A 22,114-nucleotide genomic window follows, 5' to 3' on the forward strand; every position below is an offset into this window, starting at 1 on the left:
AAAAAAGATAAACAAATTAAGACTGCAGTTATTTTTACCCAAACAGCTGGTTTAAAAGGGGCCAGTATGTCATATTTGATTGATTAATTCTATTAATGGAGTTGTCTGGGTATTCTTACTTTAGCTCTTGCAATTAATCAAAGTGGAAGTGCATTGCTGTCTATTTTGTAACGCGAACTACTCAAGGCTATGACTGTCTTTGAGCTCATGACGTTATAATCAGTGCTGATTTAACGGCAGTGTAGCGTATAATTTAAACCTGAGAGCTAGTGAAAGTGAAGTGGATATAATTGAAGTAGGAAAGGTTGAGTCTGTGATGTGTGTTCTTGACTGTCTACTACCCACTTGCCAGATTAGAAGGATGAGAAATTCTTCACTCGCAGGATGGGCTCCTGGTCCATTCTGGTACACACAAAAAGGGAACCATGGAGAGATGAAAATGTTCACAGAGTCCCTTTTGTAAAAATATAAGCTCAGAAAGTAGAAGTTTATTCAGAACCTTATGAAAAAAATTACTTAAAAATCATTAAGGAGCACATTATTTTTTCTAATCATGTATTAATAACTAGAAAGAATGAGTAGATGATTTCTAATGGACATCATTTTGCCTGATTGCTTCCAAATGAACTTGCTGTTTTCTTTCTTTGCATTTGATGAGAAAAATAATTTTTAAGGAAAAGGACTTCCTGGTGTTAGAACAAGCTCTTTTGGTGGAGCAGATGGATGCTCAATGTTCTTTTTCATTTTGAATAACATGAGTACCCCTGATCCTCAGAGACGCTTTCCTTAGGTTGCCCTGTTCAGCTTCAGGGATTAGGATGAAATAACATTTTAGCTTAAGCAGAAAGATCATGGCTTGTTTTTATGTTGGTTTATGACTCTGGGAAAAATATTTAATCCCTCAGCACCTGGATCTTCCTAATTGTAAGATAAGAAAACACTTGTCAATAGATCCTGTTTGTCATGTATTTTGAGATCATCAAAATACCGATTTTAGGTTGGATGACGTTCTTTCTGTACACTAACAGTTATTTCTGGAAATGTTCTACCTGTTCCCAGGTCTTTTTTCTGTTGTTTCTAAAGATGTATTCATGCAATTCCAAGACCTTATGAAGCCTGGGAATTTTGGGAAATGGTTTTCTTAGAAGCCATGCTTACCAATTATTTTGCCAATAGGTTAACATAATAAGTCTTTGGAAGTCCCAAAGGCAGTGACCTATATTTGAGGTTTTCATTAGAGTAGAGCATCATTTATGATACCAATTGCTGTATTAGTCAGGTTTCTGCTCTGATAATTCTGAATAACAAGTAAATCCAAGTGACTTGTAGCAGTAATAGCATATTTTCTCTTTCATACTCACTATCTGAAGGGGCGGGATTTGCCTGATCTCTGTTGGCTCTCCTCAGGCTCAGCAGGTAGGGAATATTCCAGACTTTGTTTTAGGCTCAGATCTATAACCCAGACTCAATTGAAAGAACTTTGTCTTTCTGGACCATGAACTTCTCGTTGTGGAAAACCAGACATCCAAAAGGGCAGGTGGGGAACTTCCCTGGTGTTCCAGTGGTTAAGAATACACTGCAATGCAGGAGACTCAGATTCAACTTGTGGTCAGAGATCTAAGACCCACATGCCTCGAAACACCTAAGCCTGCACACCATATCCTTTGGGCCTGCGTGCTAGAACTAGAGAGTCTGTGCAGTGTAAGGAAAGATCTCGCAAGACACAAGAACTGAAGCCTCTGAAAGCCTCCATTCTGAACAGGTAGCTGTCACTTCAGCACTTTTTCATTACTGAAAGTAAGTCTCACGACCAAGTCCAAAGTCAGTGGGGTAGAGATGACTGCTCCAGCATCTCCAGGGCGAGGACCAGGCGAGAAGACAGAACTGTGTCCACATCTCCTACGTTAGGGAACTGAGCCTAACTGAGCCAAGTTCAAGGCGCCCTGTGTTCTCCTTGTTATTTTGACCAAGTGACCATCATGCGGGACAGACCTTTAAAAAACTGAAGAGATACCCTGAGAAACAGGAGGATCGTGTGGAAACACTGTACTGTTTTTCCAGACTCAAGAAACACCATGTAAATGCTTCAATGACAAGGATGGTAGCTCATATCCAGACAGAGTAGCTTGCTAATTACAGGTGGATTGCATTGTTTTTTTACTTTTGACTCTGCTAAGTCTTCGTTATTTGCGAGGGCTGGTCTCTAGTTGTGGTGCGCTGGCTTCTCACTGCAGTGGCCTGTCTTACTGGGGAGCATGGGCCATAGGGCACAAGGGCTTCAGCAGGAGTGGCACGTGGGTTTAGCTGCCCTAAACTAAAGGGCATGTGGAATCCTCCCAGACAAGAGATTGAACATGTGTTCCTGCATCGGTAGGCAGATTTTTATCCACTGCACCACTAGGGAAGTCCGTTTTTTTAGTTCAAAATAAAAGTTTCAGTTCAGTTCAGTCGCTCAGTCGTATTCGACTCTTAGCAACCCCGTGGACTGAAGCACACCAGGTTTCCCTGTCCATCACCAACTCCTGGAGCTTGCTCAAACTCACATCTATCAAGTCGATGCCATGCAACGATGTCATCCTCTGTCGTCCCCTTCTCCTCCTGCCTTCAATCTTTCCCAGCATCAGGGTCTCTTCCAATGAGTCAGTTCTTCCCATCAGGTGGCCAGAGTGCTGGAGTTTCAGCTTCAGCATCAGTCCTTCCAATGAATATTCAGGACTGATCTCCTTTAGGATGGACTGGTTGGATCTCCTTGCAGTCCAAGGGACTCTCAAGAGTCTTCTCCAACACCACAGTTCAAAAGCATCAATTCTTCGGTGCTCAGCTTTCTTTATAGTCCAACTCTCACATCCATACATGACTACTGGAAAAACCATAGCTTTGAGTAGACGGACCTTTGTTGACAAAGTAATGTCTCTGCTTTTTAATATGCTGTGTAGGTTGGTCTGACAAAACGTGGTCCACTGGAGAAGGGAATGGCAAACCACTTCAGTATCCTTGCCTTGAGAACCCCATGAATGGTATAAAAAACAAATTTTTAAAAAGTTTTAAACAAATCAGACTTGCAGACAGACCCTGCTGTCTTTATGTGAGTCTCAGGCGGGAAAAGGGGTACAGGAAACAAATGAACAAATTTGGAGATTATCCTTCACTCCCAGGGATGTCACCAGTTTTAAGAGCAGGGACCGTATATTATCCCTGATAGCTAACAAAATGCCTCGTGTATTGTAGAGTTAAATACTGGTGAATCAATGAATATGTGAATGATGAAGAAAGGAAGAGGAAACATATATGTAGATGGACACCCAGGGCCAAACAAGGAAATAGGAGAAACAGAACGGACCATGGAAAGGAAATTAGGAAACGGCATTAGTCATCGCAGTCTCAGAGGAGGGGCTGAGGGTTTGGACAGACAGGGCTGGTGAAGAGAGCAGGCTGCTTTTGTTCCCCTCGGATACCAGGTTTTTTTTTTTTTTTTTTTAACCATCCTACTATTCTCTTTTTTCAAGCTTTTAAAAGTGTATGATATACCTCCCACCTATTTTAAATTTAAAAAAAAGGCACAGTGAAGGTTATTGTTTTACCTCTGATTCCATCATTAATCTCTTTTAAGTCTGAATAACATTTTCAGCAGAAGAATGAAAGCTACCCTGTGATTCATGATTTCATCAGTACTCTTTGGAGCCCAGGCATTCCATCAAGGAACATAATATGCATTCTTTCCCTTAATAATATAACATTTAAAGAAATGTTTTCATATTCTGTAAAGATGGAGTTGATATGCAGAAAATATTCTTGGCCAAAAATATCTGTAGGGGAAAAATATAGGCTTTTCTATCAGTGAGTTTTCAGAGTGTCCCAGAGTTTCTATCCTGCAGGACAGTCATTAAGGATGTTTTAGAATAGCATTGGAAGGACTGATGTTGAAGCTGAAACTGCAATACTTCGGCCATCTGATTCGAAGAGCTGACTCATTTGAAAAGACCCTGATGCTGGGAAAGATTGAGGGCAGGAGGAGAAGGGGACGACAGAGGATGAGATGGTTGGATGTCATCATTGACTCAATGGATATGAGTTTGGGTAAACTCTGTGAGTTGGTGATGGACAGGGAGGCCTGGCGTGCTGCAGTTCATGGGGTTTCAAAGAGTTGGACACGACTGAGCGACTGAACTGAACTGAACTAGAATAGCATAGGATTAATTTCCTAGAACTTCTAAGCATATTTTTCATAGTAAGATGGAGTTGTCCTTGAACTACGCAGAGTTCAGTGAAAGATACAACTTAATGACTCAAATGGACAGTTCAGTTCCTTCCTCTGAAACGAGAGCTTCCAACTGGAAAATCAAAACAGCAGAACTGGGCAGTGATCACATGGAGGAAGGTGTGTCAAATGACCCAGACGTCACATGTCAGCAGTAATTGCTTGCCTGTGGTTTTTGGCTTATTTAGTAGAAGTGAAGCTGGGAATAATTTCTTAAATGATCTTTATTTTAAAATCAAATTGGTCTGGAGACTTCAGTCTAGTAACCAAGGTGAAGATGAGTAATTATTCATATTCACTGATTTGTTTATTAAATCAGTGTCTATTTAGCAGGAAGCTTTGACCTTGTCCAGTGTCTCCATGTGGTCAGCATACTGGAAGTTCTCTGTAGTCATTGCCGCAAAAATGAGAGTAATGCTGACCGCTGAACCCACCCAGAGCCCAGCAGATCGGTGTGACTTCCAGGCAGGCCACCTGGTAACAGGTTGAGAATACAGTTAGATTCAGTAAACTCCGGGGCTCAAGTGCCTGCTTTTGTAACAAGCTCCCAGGTGAGGCTGCATTCAGGCGCAAGGCCCACCGTTGGTGTCGCAGGTGTCTGAGCTCCGCAAAGCAAGAGCTGGTTCAGGGTCGTCACTAGTGTGGAGGTTTGTACATCCCATAACCTGAAGGACAGTCAGTCAGGACCAGCAGTGAACTGGGGAGAAGTGGGGAGACTCTGAGTACACTCAGGCAGAAGTCATCAGGCCCCACAGGTTAGCCAATGCACAGAGCGCTCAGTTGGCTCTGAGGAACTGGTTTAATTTTCATGGACGAGTCTTTCAGTGTAGCTGGGATGGCCCTCTACTCTCAGGTATCCTTGTTAAACATAAATATAAAGATGAGCATTCAAATTCCAGTAATGAGAGGAAGTTGTTCAGCAGGGTGATTAGCTAAAGGGTGAATGGGCATGATATTTTAGACGGGACGTTGCTGAGTTTCTCTCTGGAAGGTGATACTTGAGCTGTAAGCCCTGGATGACAAAAAGAGGCCAGCCAAGGGAAGATCGAGGCAGAATATTTGGGGCAAAAGAGCAGAAAGTGCGAAGGCCCTGAGGTTGTCAAAGGGGCATCAGTAGGGCCAGGATGGAAGGACTGTGAACGTGGGGTGATGGGAGTTGGTGAGACATGAGGTTAGGGCTTCAGCCAGAGCAGATCAGCAGGAAACCTTATCGGCACGCCGAAGACTTTGAGTTTTTCTTCGTCTTGTAGAAAGTCAGTGGCGGGATGTACATAGAGGAGGAGCGACAGGGTCAGTTTGAACATTTTTTTTTTTTTTTAAATATTATTTTATTAGTTGGAGGCCAATCACTTCACAACATTTCAGTGGGTTTTGTCATACATTGACATGAGTTTGAACATTTTAAAAGAGCCCTTTGATTGACGCCAGAGTGTTAGCTGATACCTCCACCATGTCCTATGGCTGTCCTTCTTTCTTTGTGGTGAGAACATTTAAGATCTACTTTCTCCGTGACTTGGATGTCTGTAGTACAGTGTTGTTGACTGTAAATGCAATACTGGGCTTATGTCCCCAGGAGCTACTCACCCTTGAACTGCGTGTTTTGTGTCCTTTGACAAACGTCTCCCCGTTTCTCCACCCTGGTTCCTGGGAACCGCCGTTCCACTCAATTTCTACAAGTTGGAATTTTTACATTCCACCCAGAAGTGATATCATATATATACACAACACATCAGTGTCTTTCTTTGTATGGTTTATCTCACCAGCATAATGCTTTCATGTGTGTGTGCATACACATACACATAGGAGATCTGTGTATACAGATATGAACCCCTCTCCTTTGGGAAGACCTTGAGAAAGAAAGAGGAAAAAGAGGAGAAAGTCAAACTTGAAAACCAGGGTGATCATAAAAGGGACACGCAAAGTAGCCTTAACACACTAGCTAGCTAAAAATGGGTCAGCGCTAAAAATTGGTGACTAAGGATTTCCCAATTAAAGACTGTTTTATACTAAAAATATATTCACACTAAAAAAAAGGTGATAGTGACTCAAAGTAATCTTTATGTAAAGTCTGATCAAAGAACAGGATAAAAAATACTGGTCTAGGTGAAAAGATAAATATCACGTGCATATTTTGTTTTTCTATTTCTCACTAGTTTTATAATTATGCAGTTCCAGAGAGTTTCAGAGATGCTCCTGGTTAGTAAATTGTATAAATAGTCTCAAAGCCAGCAATCCTTTGGGATGGAAATCATATTCAAAGAGGAAATTTTTATTTTAAATTTAGAACTTCCCTTCTAGAAGGCTCAATTATATCAATATATTAAAAATTTTTATCTTTTCCTTGGGCAATTTCTACTAAAATCTGGCATTACAGTAAGTTTTTTTTCCCCCTAGGGCTCAAAGGCTCTTCGTGGTAGAATAGGAGTTTCCCTGAGTACAAGGGCCATTTCCTGTTCGATCCATTGTCTGCTGTTGCCTGCCATTGGCATCTGACAGATGTCTGTTCACTTAAGTGTTTAAATGTGATTGATCTGTACAGAAATAAGCAATTCAATATGGCCATAGTTCATGGCAAGGTCAATTGGATCAAGGAAGATGGGGAGATGTCTTTAGAGATGCATGGTGTGAGCAGATGCTAATAGTGTGAATGCAGTTGGGGTTGTATTGGGATGTATAATAGAGGTTTTCATGCAGACAGCAAATATTCATGGAGCACCTACCAGGTATCCACCATTGGGGGCCTAGGCACTGGCGTCTATGCTGTGAGTGAAACAAGTTCCTACCCTTATGATGTCATTTAAGCTTCACTGAGGGAGAAGATGAACAAATTCAGAACTGTTGGTGTTATGGACTTCCCAGGTGGCTCAGTGGTAAAGAATCTGCCTGCCAATGCCTGAGAAGCGGTAGATGTGAGTTCGATCCCCAGGTCGGGAAGATACCCTGGAGGAGGAAATGGTAACCCACTCTAGTATTCTTGCCTGAAGAATCCTATGGACAAAGGAACCTGGCGGGCTACAGTCCATAGGGTCTCAAAGAGTGACACGCAACTTAGCAACAACCAATAGGTATAAACAAGTAAAGCAGGTGACGAGGACCAAGGTGTGGAAGGAGTGGAGTTGCTGTTTTGTGCAGGGCCGTCCCCGAAGGCGGGTAGGTAAGAGAAAGTGAAAGTTGCTTCAGTTGAGTCTGACTCTTTGCGACCCCATGGGGTGTAGCCCACCAGGTTCCTCTGTCCATGGAATTCTCCAGGCAAGCCTACTGGAGTGGGTTGCCATTCCCTTCTCCAGGGGATCTTCCTGACCCAGGGATTGAACCCGAGTCTCCTACATTGCAGGCAGACTCTTTACCGTCTGAGCCACCAGGGAAGCCTGGTAGGTAGAGTGATACTCGATCAAAGGCCTGAGCGGGAAGAGGGAGCCTGGGAGGGGGACACAGCAGCATCCCTGGCAAGCCCCAGAAGCAGTTAGGAGGCTGTAGATGCTGGATCCCAGCAAGGGCAGGCGGGGGCCGGCAGAGAGGAGGGCAGCGCGGCTGCAGGAGGACTGGCGGGACGTTGCCAGGCCTTGGGAGTTGCCTCTGAGTGAGATAGGGAGCCGCTGGAGACTGTCGGAGAAATGATAAAAAAAGTCTCTATATGCACTGGATCTAGAAAGAGGTGATATTTGAACAAACCAAGAAGAGGCGACAGGACCATCTGAGAATGGGGAACGGCAGACCTAGAGGCGAGAGTACCCCAGGCTCACGGTGGGGGGATGATTTGGGTGGGCCGGAGCAGAGGATGCTTCTGGAGCAGGGTGGGGGTGAGGATGAAAACACCTCCAGACCATATGGTTTCCTTGTGACTCTGTGATCACAAGAAACCTTGGAGAGAAGTGTTCAGAGCACAGGGGGAGCCCGAGGAAACGTGCATCTAAGGAAACCACGAGCAGCCTTTTGCACTCAGAATCGCCCACCCAGCAGTTGTATCTGGGCCAGATTAAAGAAGGGGGGATTCTGGCGGGAAGGAGACCTGTGAGAGCGTTACTGCAGCAGCTGGATCAGGGCTTCCTATCATGCCGCAGGGCTGGTCTGTAAGGAAATTCTGGAGTCGTGCAGTGCATCCATTTCCATGGGATATTTTGCTACTGGTAAAAAGTAAATAACGTATTCACACCTGTAGGCTTGGAAAGATGCCTATGGTGTATATATTGATAAAAGCAAATTGCAGAGAATGCATATAAGAGCATCCCATTTAATCCATCAATAAAACCTCTCATGTGCGTGCGTGCATGTGTGCAAGTGTGTATGTGTGTCTGTATAAGCTTGGTATCAGTCAGGACCATCCAGGCTGCGCTTAGGGGTACCCAGGTCCTGCCAGCATCAAGGGTAATGACTCCCTCACATTCCCACAGACCCACCCAGGTGGGTCATTCGAGGGGCTCTGTCCTTCCTTTGTGACCAAGACTGGGAGGAGCTCCACCCAATGTCATGTTTCCACGATTGCCAGAGAGGGAAGGGACTTGGGAAACTGTGCATTTGCTTTTAAAGTTTCCACCCACAAACGACACGTATCATTTCTGGTTATGCTTCACTTGTCAAAGCAAGTCACATGGCCTCAGCTAATTTCAAAGAAATGCTCGATGCATTTCTACCATGTGCTGAGAAGGAGGAGAGCTAGAACTGTCTGGAAAAGAGTCCTGATGGTTGCCAGGAGTGGAGAGGATGGGGTGGAATGGGCAGGAGGGAGGAAGGATGCTTACCTTGGGGAGAGTAGGGAGGGAAATTGTGGAAGCAGGTTTCTTACCGAATGGAAAGGTCTTGAGCTTGCCTGGTGGCCGTGACAGCAGAGAGGAGCAGTCAAATGCCAGATGCTGGAGTTCAGTAGTCAGAAGGTTTTTTTTTAAGTATGTATGTGTAGAATTGTCAGAACTGATTCTCAAACGTTGATACCTGGGTTGATTGGAGAGGAAGGCGTCCTGAGTCGAACTGAGTTATCAGGTAAGAGGAACAGGTTTAAGAACATAAAGGACAGTCTCGTAGTTGGTTTGAAACTTGTGTGTGAGGAAGCTGTGGTACATATACACCATGGAATATTACTCAGCCGTTAAAAAGAATTCATTTGAATCAGTTCTAATGAGATCGATGAAACTGGAGCCCATTATACAGAGTGAAGTAAGACAGAAAGATAAAGAACATTACAGTATACTAACACATATATACAGAATTTAGAAAGATGGTAACGATGGCCCTATATGCAGGGCAGAAGAAGAGACGCAGAAGTACAGAACAGACTTTTGAACTCTGTGGGAGAAGGGGAGGGTGGGATGTTTCAAAAGAACAGCATGTATATTATCTGTGGTGAAACAGACCACCAGCCCAGGTGGGAGGCATGAGTCAAGTGCTCGGGCCTGTTGGGCTGGGAAGATCCAGAGGAATCGGGTGGAGAGGGAGGTGGGATGGGGGACTGGGATGGGAATTCGTGTAACTCTATGGCTGATTCATATCAATGTATGACAAAACCCACTGAAAAATAAAAAAAATTTTAAAAAACAACAACAACAACAACAACAACAACAACAACAACAACAAAAGAAACTTGTGGAACTTGAAAGTCAAGTGGACCTTCAAGGGGAAGATAACGCATGTCTTGCAAAAGGCGGATGCTGAACCAGAGTTAAGAGAAAACTCTCGAAATGATTCTGTTGAGATGAAGGCTGTCTCTTCAGATCTGGTGCTCATGTGGGTTTTTGTGTAGTGCCCAGAATCGGATTGGTCCTCCCCTCTCTCTCCAGCCTCTGGACAGAGACACATCCAAGGGGAATCAGTGGTGGAAGTGTCCCCATGGTAACCTGGAAACCCAAGTGCCTGCATTCAACATTTTGGAGTTTATACCCACCCACTTTTGTAGATGTGCCAGATCCACTATGGTTTTACATATGGCCCTATTTGAAGTTGTTTTGGAAAGCAGGCTAAAAAAAATAATAAAGTCCTCTGGGATTAATAAAAAGTGCAGACTGTCCCCACTGTGGGTCTTGAAATGGTACTAAGCTCTTTCCCTCTAGTCTGCCGAATGCAGCTGGGCATCACTCACTGAGCTCCCAAAACTTGGCTCCTGAAGTGCTGCCACTAAAATCCAAAACTTAATTGAATATGGCTTGCTTAATTGACCTTTAACAGTTTCATTTTGTCATCCAAAAGTGAATAACAGGAGCAACCATATGTATTGGGAAAACCAACCGCCTCTATTTTTTCCATTTGGTTACTGCAGATAAGCTTGCCGTGTGCTTGCATTTCAAAGCTCAAACTGTTAGCAGAGTGTGTATTAATTGAAACCACGTTGGAGTTTAAAAGCTGTCCAAAATTAAGCTGTTCAAAAGTTTTGTTAATTTCAAAGAAATGCTAAAGGATTTTACATTAGAAGAAAAACATGTAGTTGGTGAAGGGGTTGTCTTTTGTAATTGTCAGTTTTGGTACCTGAACATATTTGTTTAATACCTCTTATAGCATGGCAGCCCACTCCAGTGTTCTTGCCTGGAGAATCCAGTGGACAGAGGAGCCTGGCAGGCTATAGTCCTTAGGGTTGCAAAGAGTCAGACACAACTGAAGTGACTTAGCACACACATAGGATATAAGGGTTTGGCATAAATCCTATGTGTAGAAATAAAAATACCTTGATTGAAAGTCTTTCCTGTAAAGTTGCTGGATATTAGGGATTCCAAAGTAGGCCTAATTTTCTCACTGAGCTGGGATTGATTGGGCAGCAGTTGTTTTTCTCATTCTTGAGAAAAACTTTCCCCTGTAGCTTAGTGGTTCTCAACCAGAGGCAGGGTTATGCCCTGGAAGACTCTTGATGAGGGCAGGAGACGTGTTCAGTTGTCACAGCTTTGAACGCGGAATGGTATTGGCATCTAGTGGGTCGAGGCCGTGGATGCTGCTAACATATGCTGCAGCGCACAGTGTCCATCATGAAGGATTCTCCAGCCTCAGGGTCAGTGGTGCTGAGGCTGACACCCTGCCTAAGAGAATCTGCACAGTTACCTTTTGATTGTAATGCGTGTTACAAGCTCCCATGACTGTGCAGGAGGGGAATCGAACCTGGTGTCCACCCAGGCTTCTCTTTGTTAAATCCGGAGCAGAGAATTTTGTCCATGTCTTTCATGTGAATTCACACCATCAGAACTCCAGCAGAACAGCTCTGCCCCGGCTCTAAGTCCTTCCCACTCTGTTGGGCTTCAGGATTCCTTAAATAACCCAAGGGCGTCCCTGGTTGCTCAGCAGTAAAGAATCCACCAGCCAATACAGGAGATGCAGGAGACTCAGGTTCCATCCCTGGGTTGGGAAGACCTCCTGGAGAAGAAAATGGCAACCCACTCCAGTATTCTTGCCTAGGAGATCTCATGGACAGAGGAGCCTGGTGGGCTATAGTCCATGGGGTTGCAAAGAGTCAAACACAACTGAGTAACTAAACAACAAAATCAAAGTAACCTGGGTCATCCTGTAAAAGTGGGACAAGCTCTTTCCTTGGCCTCACTTGCTTTTTTGAGTGAAGACCTGTGTGCTGAATGAAGCTCACCAAATCCTCATACTCCCTGTTTTTCTGACCTCAGTCTGGTCTCTTTTCCACTTGATTTATCACCTTTTTATCGCTTTTGATGTTCTGCTGCTTTTGTAATGAAAATGGCCTGTTTTATTACCTACTAAACCATTTTCTTTTCCATTCCAAACTTTCCTCTAAGCTGTTTCACATTGATTTTTGTTTTTTATTGAGGTGACATTCACATGACATAAATTAGCCACTTTAAAGGAAAGAATTCAGTGGTTTTTTAATGCATTCACAGTCTGCAATATCCAGCTCTGTCTAGTTTCCAGAACATTCTCATCAAGTCCTTTTCCTGTTGAGAAGTTAATTCCCATTCCTCCTTGCCACAGCCCCTAAAAACCACCAATCTGCTTTCTGTATATAAATTTACTTATTCTGGATACTTCCTGTAAGTGGGATCATACAGTACGGGGTCTTTTGCCCTAGCTGTCTTTACCTAACCTACTGGTTTTGAGATTCATCCACATTGTAGCCTGTATCAGTACTGTCTTCCTTTTCAGGGCTGGATAGTATTCCATTGTGTGCATGGACCACATGTCATTTATCCTTTCATCCGTAGATGAACATTTGTGTTGTTTCCTTCTTTTGAGTATTGTGGATAGTGCTGTTATGAGCACGTGTGTACATGTATTTGTTTGAGTACTTGTTTTCAGTTCTCTACAGTATACATTTAGGAATGGAATTGCTGGGTCATATAGTAATTGTATGTTAAATCTTTGACATTCCCTCTAGGGGAACTGCCTCTGAGCTGCTTTATCTTGTTAATTTCATATTCCTGCTCTTTGCATCTACTTCAGCTGACTCCCCACAGATTGCAGCCATCCATTCTCCTTGGGTCTCTTCTTAAGATGCTGTGATAAAAAATGTAAAGAGTCCTGATACGTGTTCTAAAGCACAGATACTAAGCCCTGAGAGTTTAGAACCAGCTTTGCATCCATGCCCACAAGGTGCTCAGACTCACCTCATGTCTGCAGTGATTCAGATGTCAGAACCGGAAATCCCCAAATTTTGAAAAAGAACCTTTTCTCCCCCCTTCCATCACAACAGTTAGTCCTTCCCTGGGACCCAGTGGATTTATTTGCACATGCCTCCCTGTTCTATTGTAACAGTGTTTCTTGAATGGCTGTGGTTCCTGGGGGCCTGTGAAGCCTGTGATGGGAAGGCAAGAGGGGGCCTTAGGAGCAGGGACACTCTGTGACTCTCACTGCCCTTCTCCCCCACCTCAGGTCTCCTTCTTCCTCTTCATCATCTTCGTGGTATACACCATGCTGCCCTTCAACATGCGGGATGCCGTCATCGCCAGCGTGCTCACCTCCTCTTCTCACACCGTCGTGCTCAGCGTCTGCCTGTCTGCATCGCCGGGGGCCGAGGAGCACCTGGTCTGGCAGGTAGGTGCATCTCCACCTCTGCACGGTGACCTTTCCCATCCCTCCAGGGATGAGGCCAGTGCCGCACGCCTGCTCCAGGTGTGACTGTCGGCTGATGCCTGGCAGGTGCTCCAGCTCTGCTCTCTGATGCTGACTCTGAGTATTGCTAATGGGTGGCCAGTTCCCCCCATCTCTCTGCGGGTGGAATCAACAGTCACTTAGCAATCGGCAATGGCGAAATTGGAAATGGCAGTTCCATTTTGCTGATTTGATTGTTAAAAGCTGTTACTATGCATTATAATTTAGCACTCTTATTTTTAGAGTGAAGCAACTTATATAATTAAATTCATGATTCCCTCCCATCTCCCTGAGAGATATCCAAAACCCCGTCTTTATAGAGGACAAAAGAGTTCTCTATTTCTTAATCCTCTGGCAAGTCCAAGGACATACAAAATAGTTTCTTAAAATGCTTCAGCAGAAAAGTTAGCTTTACTGCTAAATGGCATTTCCACAAAGCCTTTCTATTTAATTAGTTGAAAGCATTTAAAAAGCCATTTAATTTCCTGTTGTGTATATCTGTAAACATGAGGGGCAGTGGTTTGGGCTTATTCTTAACAGTCTCTTTTTTTATCTATAAAAAGCATGTTTTATTCTGCTCTGTTGGAATCAAATGTAACAAATGCAGCCTGTGTTCAAAACACAGTGGATCTGAGAGGAGTGGTTATGAACAGCACTGTTGTTGAAAAGGGGATTTTAGATGTTGGTCTCTTGAGCCCTGTGGGTCTGAGAAACCAGTTTGTCCTTCACTCGGTGGAGTGTTTTATTTGGAAACTTGAGATGGAAATGGAGGCTTACCCTTGGGTCTGTAGTAATTGCTCTTAGTTGGAAAGCTTTCCAGGGACCCCTTTTCTCAATAGTCCTCTCCTAGTGCTCATAACAAACATTCATTAAAAGTAGCCTGAATAGTAGTGGTGAGAGTGGGCATCCTTGTCTTGTTCCTGATTTCAGAGGAAATGCTTTCAATTTTTCACCATTGAGGGTGATGCTCGCTGTGGGTTTGTCATATATAGCTTTTATTATGTTGAGGTATGTTCCTTCTCTTCCTGCTTTCTGGAGAGTTTTAATCATAAATGAGTGTTGAATTTTGTCAAAGGCTTTCTCTGCATCTATTGAGATAATCATTTGTTTTTTATCTTTCAATTTGTTAATGTGGTGTATTACGTTGATCGATTTGCGGATATTAAAGAATCCTTGCATTCCTGGGATAAAGCCCATTTGGTCATGGTGTATGATTTTTTTAATATGTTGTTGCATTCTGTTTGCTAGAATTTTGTTAAGGATTTTTGCATCTATGTTCATCAGTGATATTGGCCTGTAGTTTTCTTTTTTTGTGGCATCTTTGTCTGGTTTTGGAATTAGGGTGATGGTGGCCTCATAGAATGAGTTTGGAAGTTTACCTTCTTCTGCAATTTTCTGGAAGAGTTTGAGTAAGATAGGTGTTAGCTCTTCTCTAAATTTTTGGTAGAATTCAGCTGTGAAGCCATCTGGTCCTGGGCTTTTGTTTGCTGGAAGATTTCTGATTACAGTTTCGATTTCCTTGCTTGTGATGGCTCTGTTAAGATCTTCTATTTCTTCCTGGTTCAGTTTTGGAAAGTTATACTTTTCTAAGAATTTGTCCATTTCATCCAAGTTGTCCATTTTATTGGCATAGAGCTGCTGGTAGTAGTCTCTTATGATCCTTTGTATTTCAGTGTTTTCTGTTGTGATCTCACCCTTTTCATTTCTTATTTTGCTAATTTGGTTCTTCTCTCTTTGTTTCTTAATGAGTCTTGCTAATGGTTTGTCAATTTTGTTTATTTTTTCAAAAAACCAGCTTTTAGCTTTGTTGATTTTTGCTATGGTCTCTTTAGTTTCTTTTGCATTTATTTCTGCCCTAATTTTTAAGATTTCTTTCCTTCTGCTAACCCTGGGGTTCTTCATTTCTTCCTTCTCTAATTGCTTTAGGTGTAGAGTTAGGTTATTTATTTGGCTTTTTTCTTGTTTCTTGATGTGTGCCTGTAATGCTATGAACCTTCCCCTTAGCACTGCTTTTACAGTGTCCCATAGGTTTTGGGTTGTTGTGTTTTCATTTTCATTTATTTCTATACATACTTTGATTTCTTTTTTGATTTCTTCTATGATTTGTTGGTTATTCAGAAGCGTGTTATTTAGCCTCCATATGTTGGAATTTTTAACAATTTTTTTCCTGTAATTGAGATCTAATCTTACTGCACTGTGGTCAGAAAAGATGACTGGAATGATTTAAGTTTTGGCCACAGCAATCAGAGCAGAAAAAGACATAAAAGGAATCCAGATAGGAAAAGAAGAAGTGAAACTCTCGCTGTTTGCAGATGACATGATCCTCTACATAGAAAACCCTAAAGACTCTACCAGAAAATTACTAGAGCTAATTAATGAATATAGTAAAGTTGCAGGATATAAAATTAACACACAGAAATCCCTTGCATTCCTATACACTAACAATGAAAAAACAGAAAGAGAAATTAAGGAAACAATACCATTCACCATTGCAACAAAAAGAATAAAATACTTAGGAGTATATCTACCTAAAGAAACAAAAGACCTATATATAGAAAACTATAAAACACTGATGAAAGAAATCAAAGAGGACACAAACAGATGCAGAAATACACTGTGTTCATGGATTGGAAGAATCAATATTGTGAAAATGGCTATTCTACCCAAAGCAATCTATAGATTCAATGCAATCCCTATCAAGCTACCAACGGTATTTTTCACAGAACTAGAACAAATAATTTCACAATTTGTATGGAAAAACAAAAAACCTCGAATAGCCAAAGTCATCTTGAGAAAGAAGAATGGAACTGGAGGAATCAACCTGCCTGACTTCAGACTCTACTACAAAGCCACAGTCATCAAGACAGTATGGTACTGGCACAAAGACAGAAATATAGATCAATGGAACAGAATAGAAAGCCCAGAGATAAATCCACGAACCTATGGACAGCTTATCTTTGACAAAGGAGGCAAGGATATACAATGGAAAAAAGACAACCTCTTTAACAAGTGGTGCTGGGAAAACTGGTCAACCACTTGTAAAAGAATGAAACTAGAACACTTCCTAACACCATACACAAAAATAAACTCAAAATGGATTAAAGATCTAAATGTAAGAGCAGAAACTATAAAACTCCTAGAGGAGAACATAGGCAAAACACTCTCCGACATAAATCACAGCAAGATCTTCTATGACCCACCTCCCAGAATATTGGAAATAAAATCAAAAATAAACAAATGGGACCTAATGAAAATTAAAAGCTTTTGCACAACAAAGGAAACTATAAGTAAGGTGAAAAGACAGCCCTCAGATTGGGAGAAAATAATAACAAATGAGGAAACAGACAAAGGATTAATCTCAAAAATATACAAGCAACTCCTGAAGCTCAATTCCAGAAAAATAAACGACCCAATCAAAAAATGGGCCAAAGAACTAAACAGACATTTCTCCAAAGAAGACATACAGATGGCTAACAAACACATGAAAAGATGCTCAACATCACTCATCATCAGAGAAATGCAAATCAAAACCACAATGAGGTACCATTACACGCCAGTCAGGATGGCTGCTATCCAAAAGTCTACAAGCAATAAATGCTGGAGAGGGTGTGGAGAAAAGGGAACCCTCTTACACTGTTGGTGGGAATGCAAACTAGTACAGCCACTATGGAAAACAGTGTGGAGATTTCTTAAAAAACTGGAAATAGAACTGCCATATGACCCAGCAATACCACTTCTGGGCATACACACTGAGGAATCCAGATCTGAAAGAGACACGTGCACCCCAATGTTCATCGCAGCACTGTTTATAATAGCCAGGACATGGAAGCAACCTAGATGCCCATCAGCAGATGAATGGATAAGGAAGCTGTGGTACATATACACCATGGAATATTACTCAGCCGTTAAAAAGAATTGATTTGAATCAGTTCTAATGAGATGGATGAAACTGGAGCCCATTATACAGAGTGAAGTAAGTCAGAAAGATAAAGAACATTACAGTATACTAACACATATATACGGAATTTAGATAGATGGTGGCGATAAACCTATATGCAAAACAGAAAAAGAGACACAGAAATACAGAACAGACTTTTGAACTCTGGGGGAGAACGTGAGGGTGGGATGTTTTGAAAGAACAGCATGTATATTATCTATGGTGAAACGGACCACCAGCCCAGGTGGGATACATGAGTCAGGTGCTCGGGCCTGGTGCACTGGGAGGACCCTGAGGAGTCGGGTGGGGAGGGAGGTGGGAGGGGGGATCGGGATGGGGAATACATGTAACTATATGGCTGATTCATGTCAATGTATGACAAAACCCACTGAAATGTTGTGAAGTGATTGGCCTCCAACTAATAAAATAATATTTAAAAAAAAAAAAAAAAAAGTAGCCTGAGCATTTGTGAGATGTCCTTTGTGGGCACTGAGTGAGGGTGAAGCTCCTGACTTAGCAGTGCGGGTGTCAGCTTCACAATGACTTGTTTGGATTTTACTAAGAACGGTCCACTCCAGGGAGTGGAGGAAACACTTTCTTCCCTGTGACTGAGCAGAGTAGACACTTATCAGTAACCTGCATCTCCAGAGACACACACAGTGGCTGGTCAGTAACTAATCAAATGAAAGAAAGAAGGTGGGCGTTTTATGAAAAGAAGAAATAATCCAGCCATGCCTGTGAAGAGGTGAAAGAAATGCTCCTTTTTACCTGAGTTCTGCCCCAGCTTTTACTTGTTTTTTTTTTTTTTTCCTGCATTTCAGAGCCTCCCATGAGGATATTCATGGGGCATTCCTCCCATAAATTCCATTATTTCATTTTCCATTAAGTAGAGTCATTAAGCTCCACCTTAGGTGGTCACATGCAGGTCAGGGTGATGGGTATGTTTTACGTAGGAATAAGTACATAATAATATTATGTAACAATAACAATTAACTTTGCCAGTTTACACTATAAAAATCACTGCAGGAAAGTCCTGGTTACACAGGCAACAGGGCACACAAACATATTTCCCAGCTCACAGCATCTTCCTGGTCTCGGGTTACCTTGGAACACATCCCTTGAACATTTTGTACCTGTCTCTTCTGACTCTTCATGAATCAAGGAAGTGTCTGCTGGTACAGATGTAATAGAGAAGATATCTGGGAGATTAGGATGGTGACACCTGCCTGTAAGGATCAAATGGGGTTAAAATAAAAGGAAAAAGGAAGTGATTTGCAAAGAACCTGGCTTATTTTAGATATCAAGTACTGTGTTGAGTTTTTTTTTTAAGCTCAGTTATTTTTTTGCATTGGTTAAAAAATATGGTAAGGATGTAATCTTTAAGTTTTTATTTTCTCAATTTCCAAAACCAACAAAGAAAACTACTTCTTATCACTGGACAGGCAGAGATAGGATGATTCGAGAATAACAAAAGAATAAAAATTCTTCATTCTGTAGTATTTCATATAAGCATAACATTGAAAGGAACAGAAGAATAAAAGGTCAGGTTTCCAGCCCCTCAGAAACAATTTCGCAGTGATTTCAAGAGCTGAGAAAGGCGGAATCTGCCGACGGCTTTCAAATGGAAGGTTCATAGGTAAACATCAAAGTAATGAAGTAGAAGAGTTTTAAGTGCATTTGGCCACTGCTAGAAATAGAACCTAAAAATAACACTGGTTTGTGATGTGAGGAAAACATTTTATGGACTCCCTTTTATGAAAAGTGTATAAAAAAGAGAATGCTGTAGAGTAGATAGTTATATTGCTCTGGAGTAATTGTTTGAAGCAAAACTATTTAAAATAAAGATTATTGCTCTGATATAAAGAATAAGGTACCCATCGAGGGGGGCTTCCCAGGTGGCTCAGTGGTTAAGAATCCCCTTGCCAATGCAAAACATCTGGGTTTGATCCTTGGGTCAAGAAGGTTCCCTAGAGAAGGGAATGGCAACCCACGCCAGTGTTCTTGCCTGGGAAATTCCACAGATATATGAACCTTTACAGACCATGGGACTGTAAAAAAAGTCATACATGACTGAGCAACTAAACAATAACATCCCATCCTTGATGATCAGCATCGCCTTATCTTTAACGCTCCAAAGAAGCAGTGCACTTTTTTAACATGGGTCCCTACTAATCATTTTTTGTTTCATTTTATTTTTTGGACATTGGCAATCCATTGATGGTATGTGGAAGTGAAGTGAAAGTAGCAGTCACTTAGTCATGTCTGACTGTCTTCTACCCTATGGACTGTAGTTCTCCAGGCTCCTCTGTCCTTGGAATTTTCCAGCCTAAACTACTGGAGTGGGTTGTCATCTCCTCCTCCAGGGAATCTTCCCGACCCAGGGTTGAACCCACATCTCCTATGTCTCGTGCATTGCAGGTGGATTCTTTGCCCCGTGAGTCACTGGGGAAGCCCCGTTTTGATGCCCATGTGGCCTCAGACCTGTTCATTAGATGCCCCTCGGAGCTGTACCTTTGACTTGTCCCGTGATTCTTTGAGCATTTCCTCAATTTCCAGCACAAGTTGTTTTGGTCTGCTCTTGTGCCCTCTCTGTCCTGACTCTGAAGTCAGCCATCTCCCCAAGGAGCCCTGGGTCTCTTTGGTGACGAATAACATTTCGCGGCAAGATCTGGGCTTTTGGTCCTCCCATTGCCATTGGTTAGTCAGCACTCCAAGGCGAGGCCGCATGCTCTCCCCCTCAGTTAATTCTCATATCTGCATGTGAAACACCGTAACTTCGTGATGCCTCCATTTCCAATCCAGTGTACATCTCCGGCCAGTTTTCTGTCTTTCCACTGAGGTTCTCTTGACCAACAGTGAAAAATATTTAGCTCTCGTGATTCTTAATGTATTTATTTATTCCATGAAACTGTGTGTGCGACCAGCCTGCTGTTTCAGCTGTCAGCCCCTCCCCCTCCCGGTCGCTTGGCCCAGCTTCCCTCCCTTCACTCTCCGCGCCCGCCATCCCCCTGCCGGGCTCCAACACCCTGTCAGGTGAGGCTGCCCTTCCCCCGTCTGAGGCCCATCCCCTGTACTCGACTTTGCCGGCGTAGATACCCTGCACTCCTAGCCGGCTTTGCCACCTGGGCGGGTTTGGCTTCCTTCCCGCATTCCCTGTTGGTACAGATGCTTCTTAGCAGCGCCTCACCTAAGGGCTAGGCCCTCGGTTATTCAGGCTGGAAGGAGAAGGACAGGAACGGAACCGGAAGGGACTGGGCCAGGAAGAGGAAGACAGCACGTACGTTCTGGACGGACGTGACTGTGGAAGAAGAAGACATGTTTTTCGCTTCCTCTTGGAGGTTCCCTGTGCACCGCTCTTGGCCCCTTTTCTTCTAAGTCTTTTCTGTCTTTTGTTTCTGAACCAGATGTCAAAGAAGAGTATTTCTGGAATCTGAGATTTTTTTAAGGGACTCTAAATTCCCTTAATAAAAAATGGAATACATGGTTTCCACATGAGAAAACTTACAGAGAAGCCCATTTTGTACTGTTTGTCTAAAAAAAGGATAATTTGTCTATCATAAGCTTAGAATAGGCAGCAAAAGTCCTTTACAATTCCTGATTAACACGAAAATACATATTTTATCTGTGTCAGTAGGATAGCATGCATTTGCCTGAAAGTTTCATAAAAGCAAGGAGTCTTTCTTTTTTTTTTTTTTTTTTTTTTTGGCTTATTGTTATATCAAGGCAAAGGGAAACTGAGGCTTGTAAAACAACATGAAACCTCCCCCCTCATGCCATGGTTCCATGCCCCTGCTTGGACCTTGTGGGGGAGGCAGTTACGCAGCCATTAGGCAAGATTAGGGAGCTGGCTGGGAAGGGGTCTTGCCGCCTAGACAGGTCAGCTAGTCCATCAGTCAGGAGCCTGGTCCAGCCTGCAGTCTGACCTTATGTAGCACTTTCTTCACTCTGTATATATACATCATGTCTGTTCTTGTTTTGCTAAACTTTAGATCAGCATTGCCAACAGCAGGATACTGAGCCATCCTCAAGGAATTTCCAAATATCCCTATTTACACATTAACAATATTGCATTTTGTGTTTGAAATTTACTTAAGTTTCTTACATTTTCATGTCTGGGGTCTTCCTAACACAGTTTGAATTTTCATTTTCTGTATGTTTTAATTTCCCGTGAGAGAGGGAGGAATTTGAATATAGATTTCTTTTGCAAACAGGTTATATGAGAATCCATATTTATTAAAGAAGATAAGCTGAACAGTGCTTACTGATTTTCCAACAGGGTTACTCATTTTTCAGAGAAATTATATACACTTTCATGCAGTGCATACTTTAAAGTATAAGTTGTGACACAGTTTAAAACATTTTAGTTTGGACCTAAACTAGAAAATGTAGCCTGTTATCTGTGGCACGTGTGCAGTTGGGAGTAATGCAGATTTGTTACATAACTGACTCTTTGCCAGTATAATTCAGGAACTGTATGTTGGAGTCTGGAATTAAATTGTATTTAGGATTTAATCTGAGGAGCTCAAAGGAAAGACAGCAGGTTACTAGCTGCCCAGTTTCTGGCTATGGAAGAAAATAATTGTTAGGAATTTGGAACTGCATTCCTACTGTTTATCTTTAGAGAAGCTCATGATATTAATATATTCCACAGGGGTGGGGGTAGAGACTGTATCACTGTTCATTTTGTGTAGCATCAGCTGTTGATTGAGGGTGATCCATAGGCCATTTGAACAGGAGCTCCTTTATCCATTCTAGAGACATTGTAATTTGGAAGGAGTGGGGTAAGCAAAGAGAAGAAGTAAAAACAGAAAAATACCTAATGTTATTAAGTCTTAAAGCAAATCAAGATGCACTTCACAATTCTGCCCTGGTTTCACATTTGCGTCCTTCCCCCA

The 22,114-nt window shown here is 42.4% G+C and overlaps 1 protein-coding gene across 1 annotated transcript in view; it reads left to right on the forward strand.

The window, feature by feature from the left end:
* Positions 1-22,114, forward strand: part of ADCY2 (adenylate cyclase 2) — a 438,387-nt gene that overhangs the window by 104,182 nt on the left and 312,091 nt on the right. Inside the window, exon 3 of the mRNA XM_065905185.1 lies at positions 13,064-13,225. Within this exon, the coding sequence (XP_065761257.1) occupies positions 13,064-13,225 (162 nt within the window). The remainder of the gene's footprint in view (positions 1-13,063; positions 13,226-22,114) is intronic.

Source organism: Muntiacus reevesi, chromosome 14 (assembly GCF_963930625.1).
Source record: "Muntiacus reevesi chromosome 14, mMunRee1.1, whole genome shotgun sequence".
Classification (NCBI taxonomy): domain Eukaryota; kingdom Metazoa; phylum Chordata; class Mammalia; order Artiodactyla; family Cervidae; genus Muntiacus; species Muntiacus reevesi.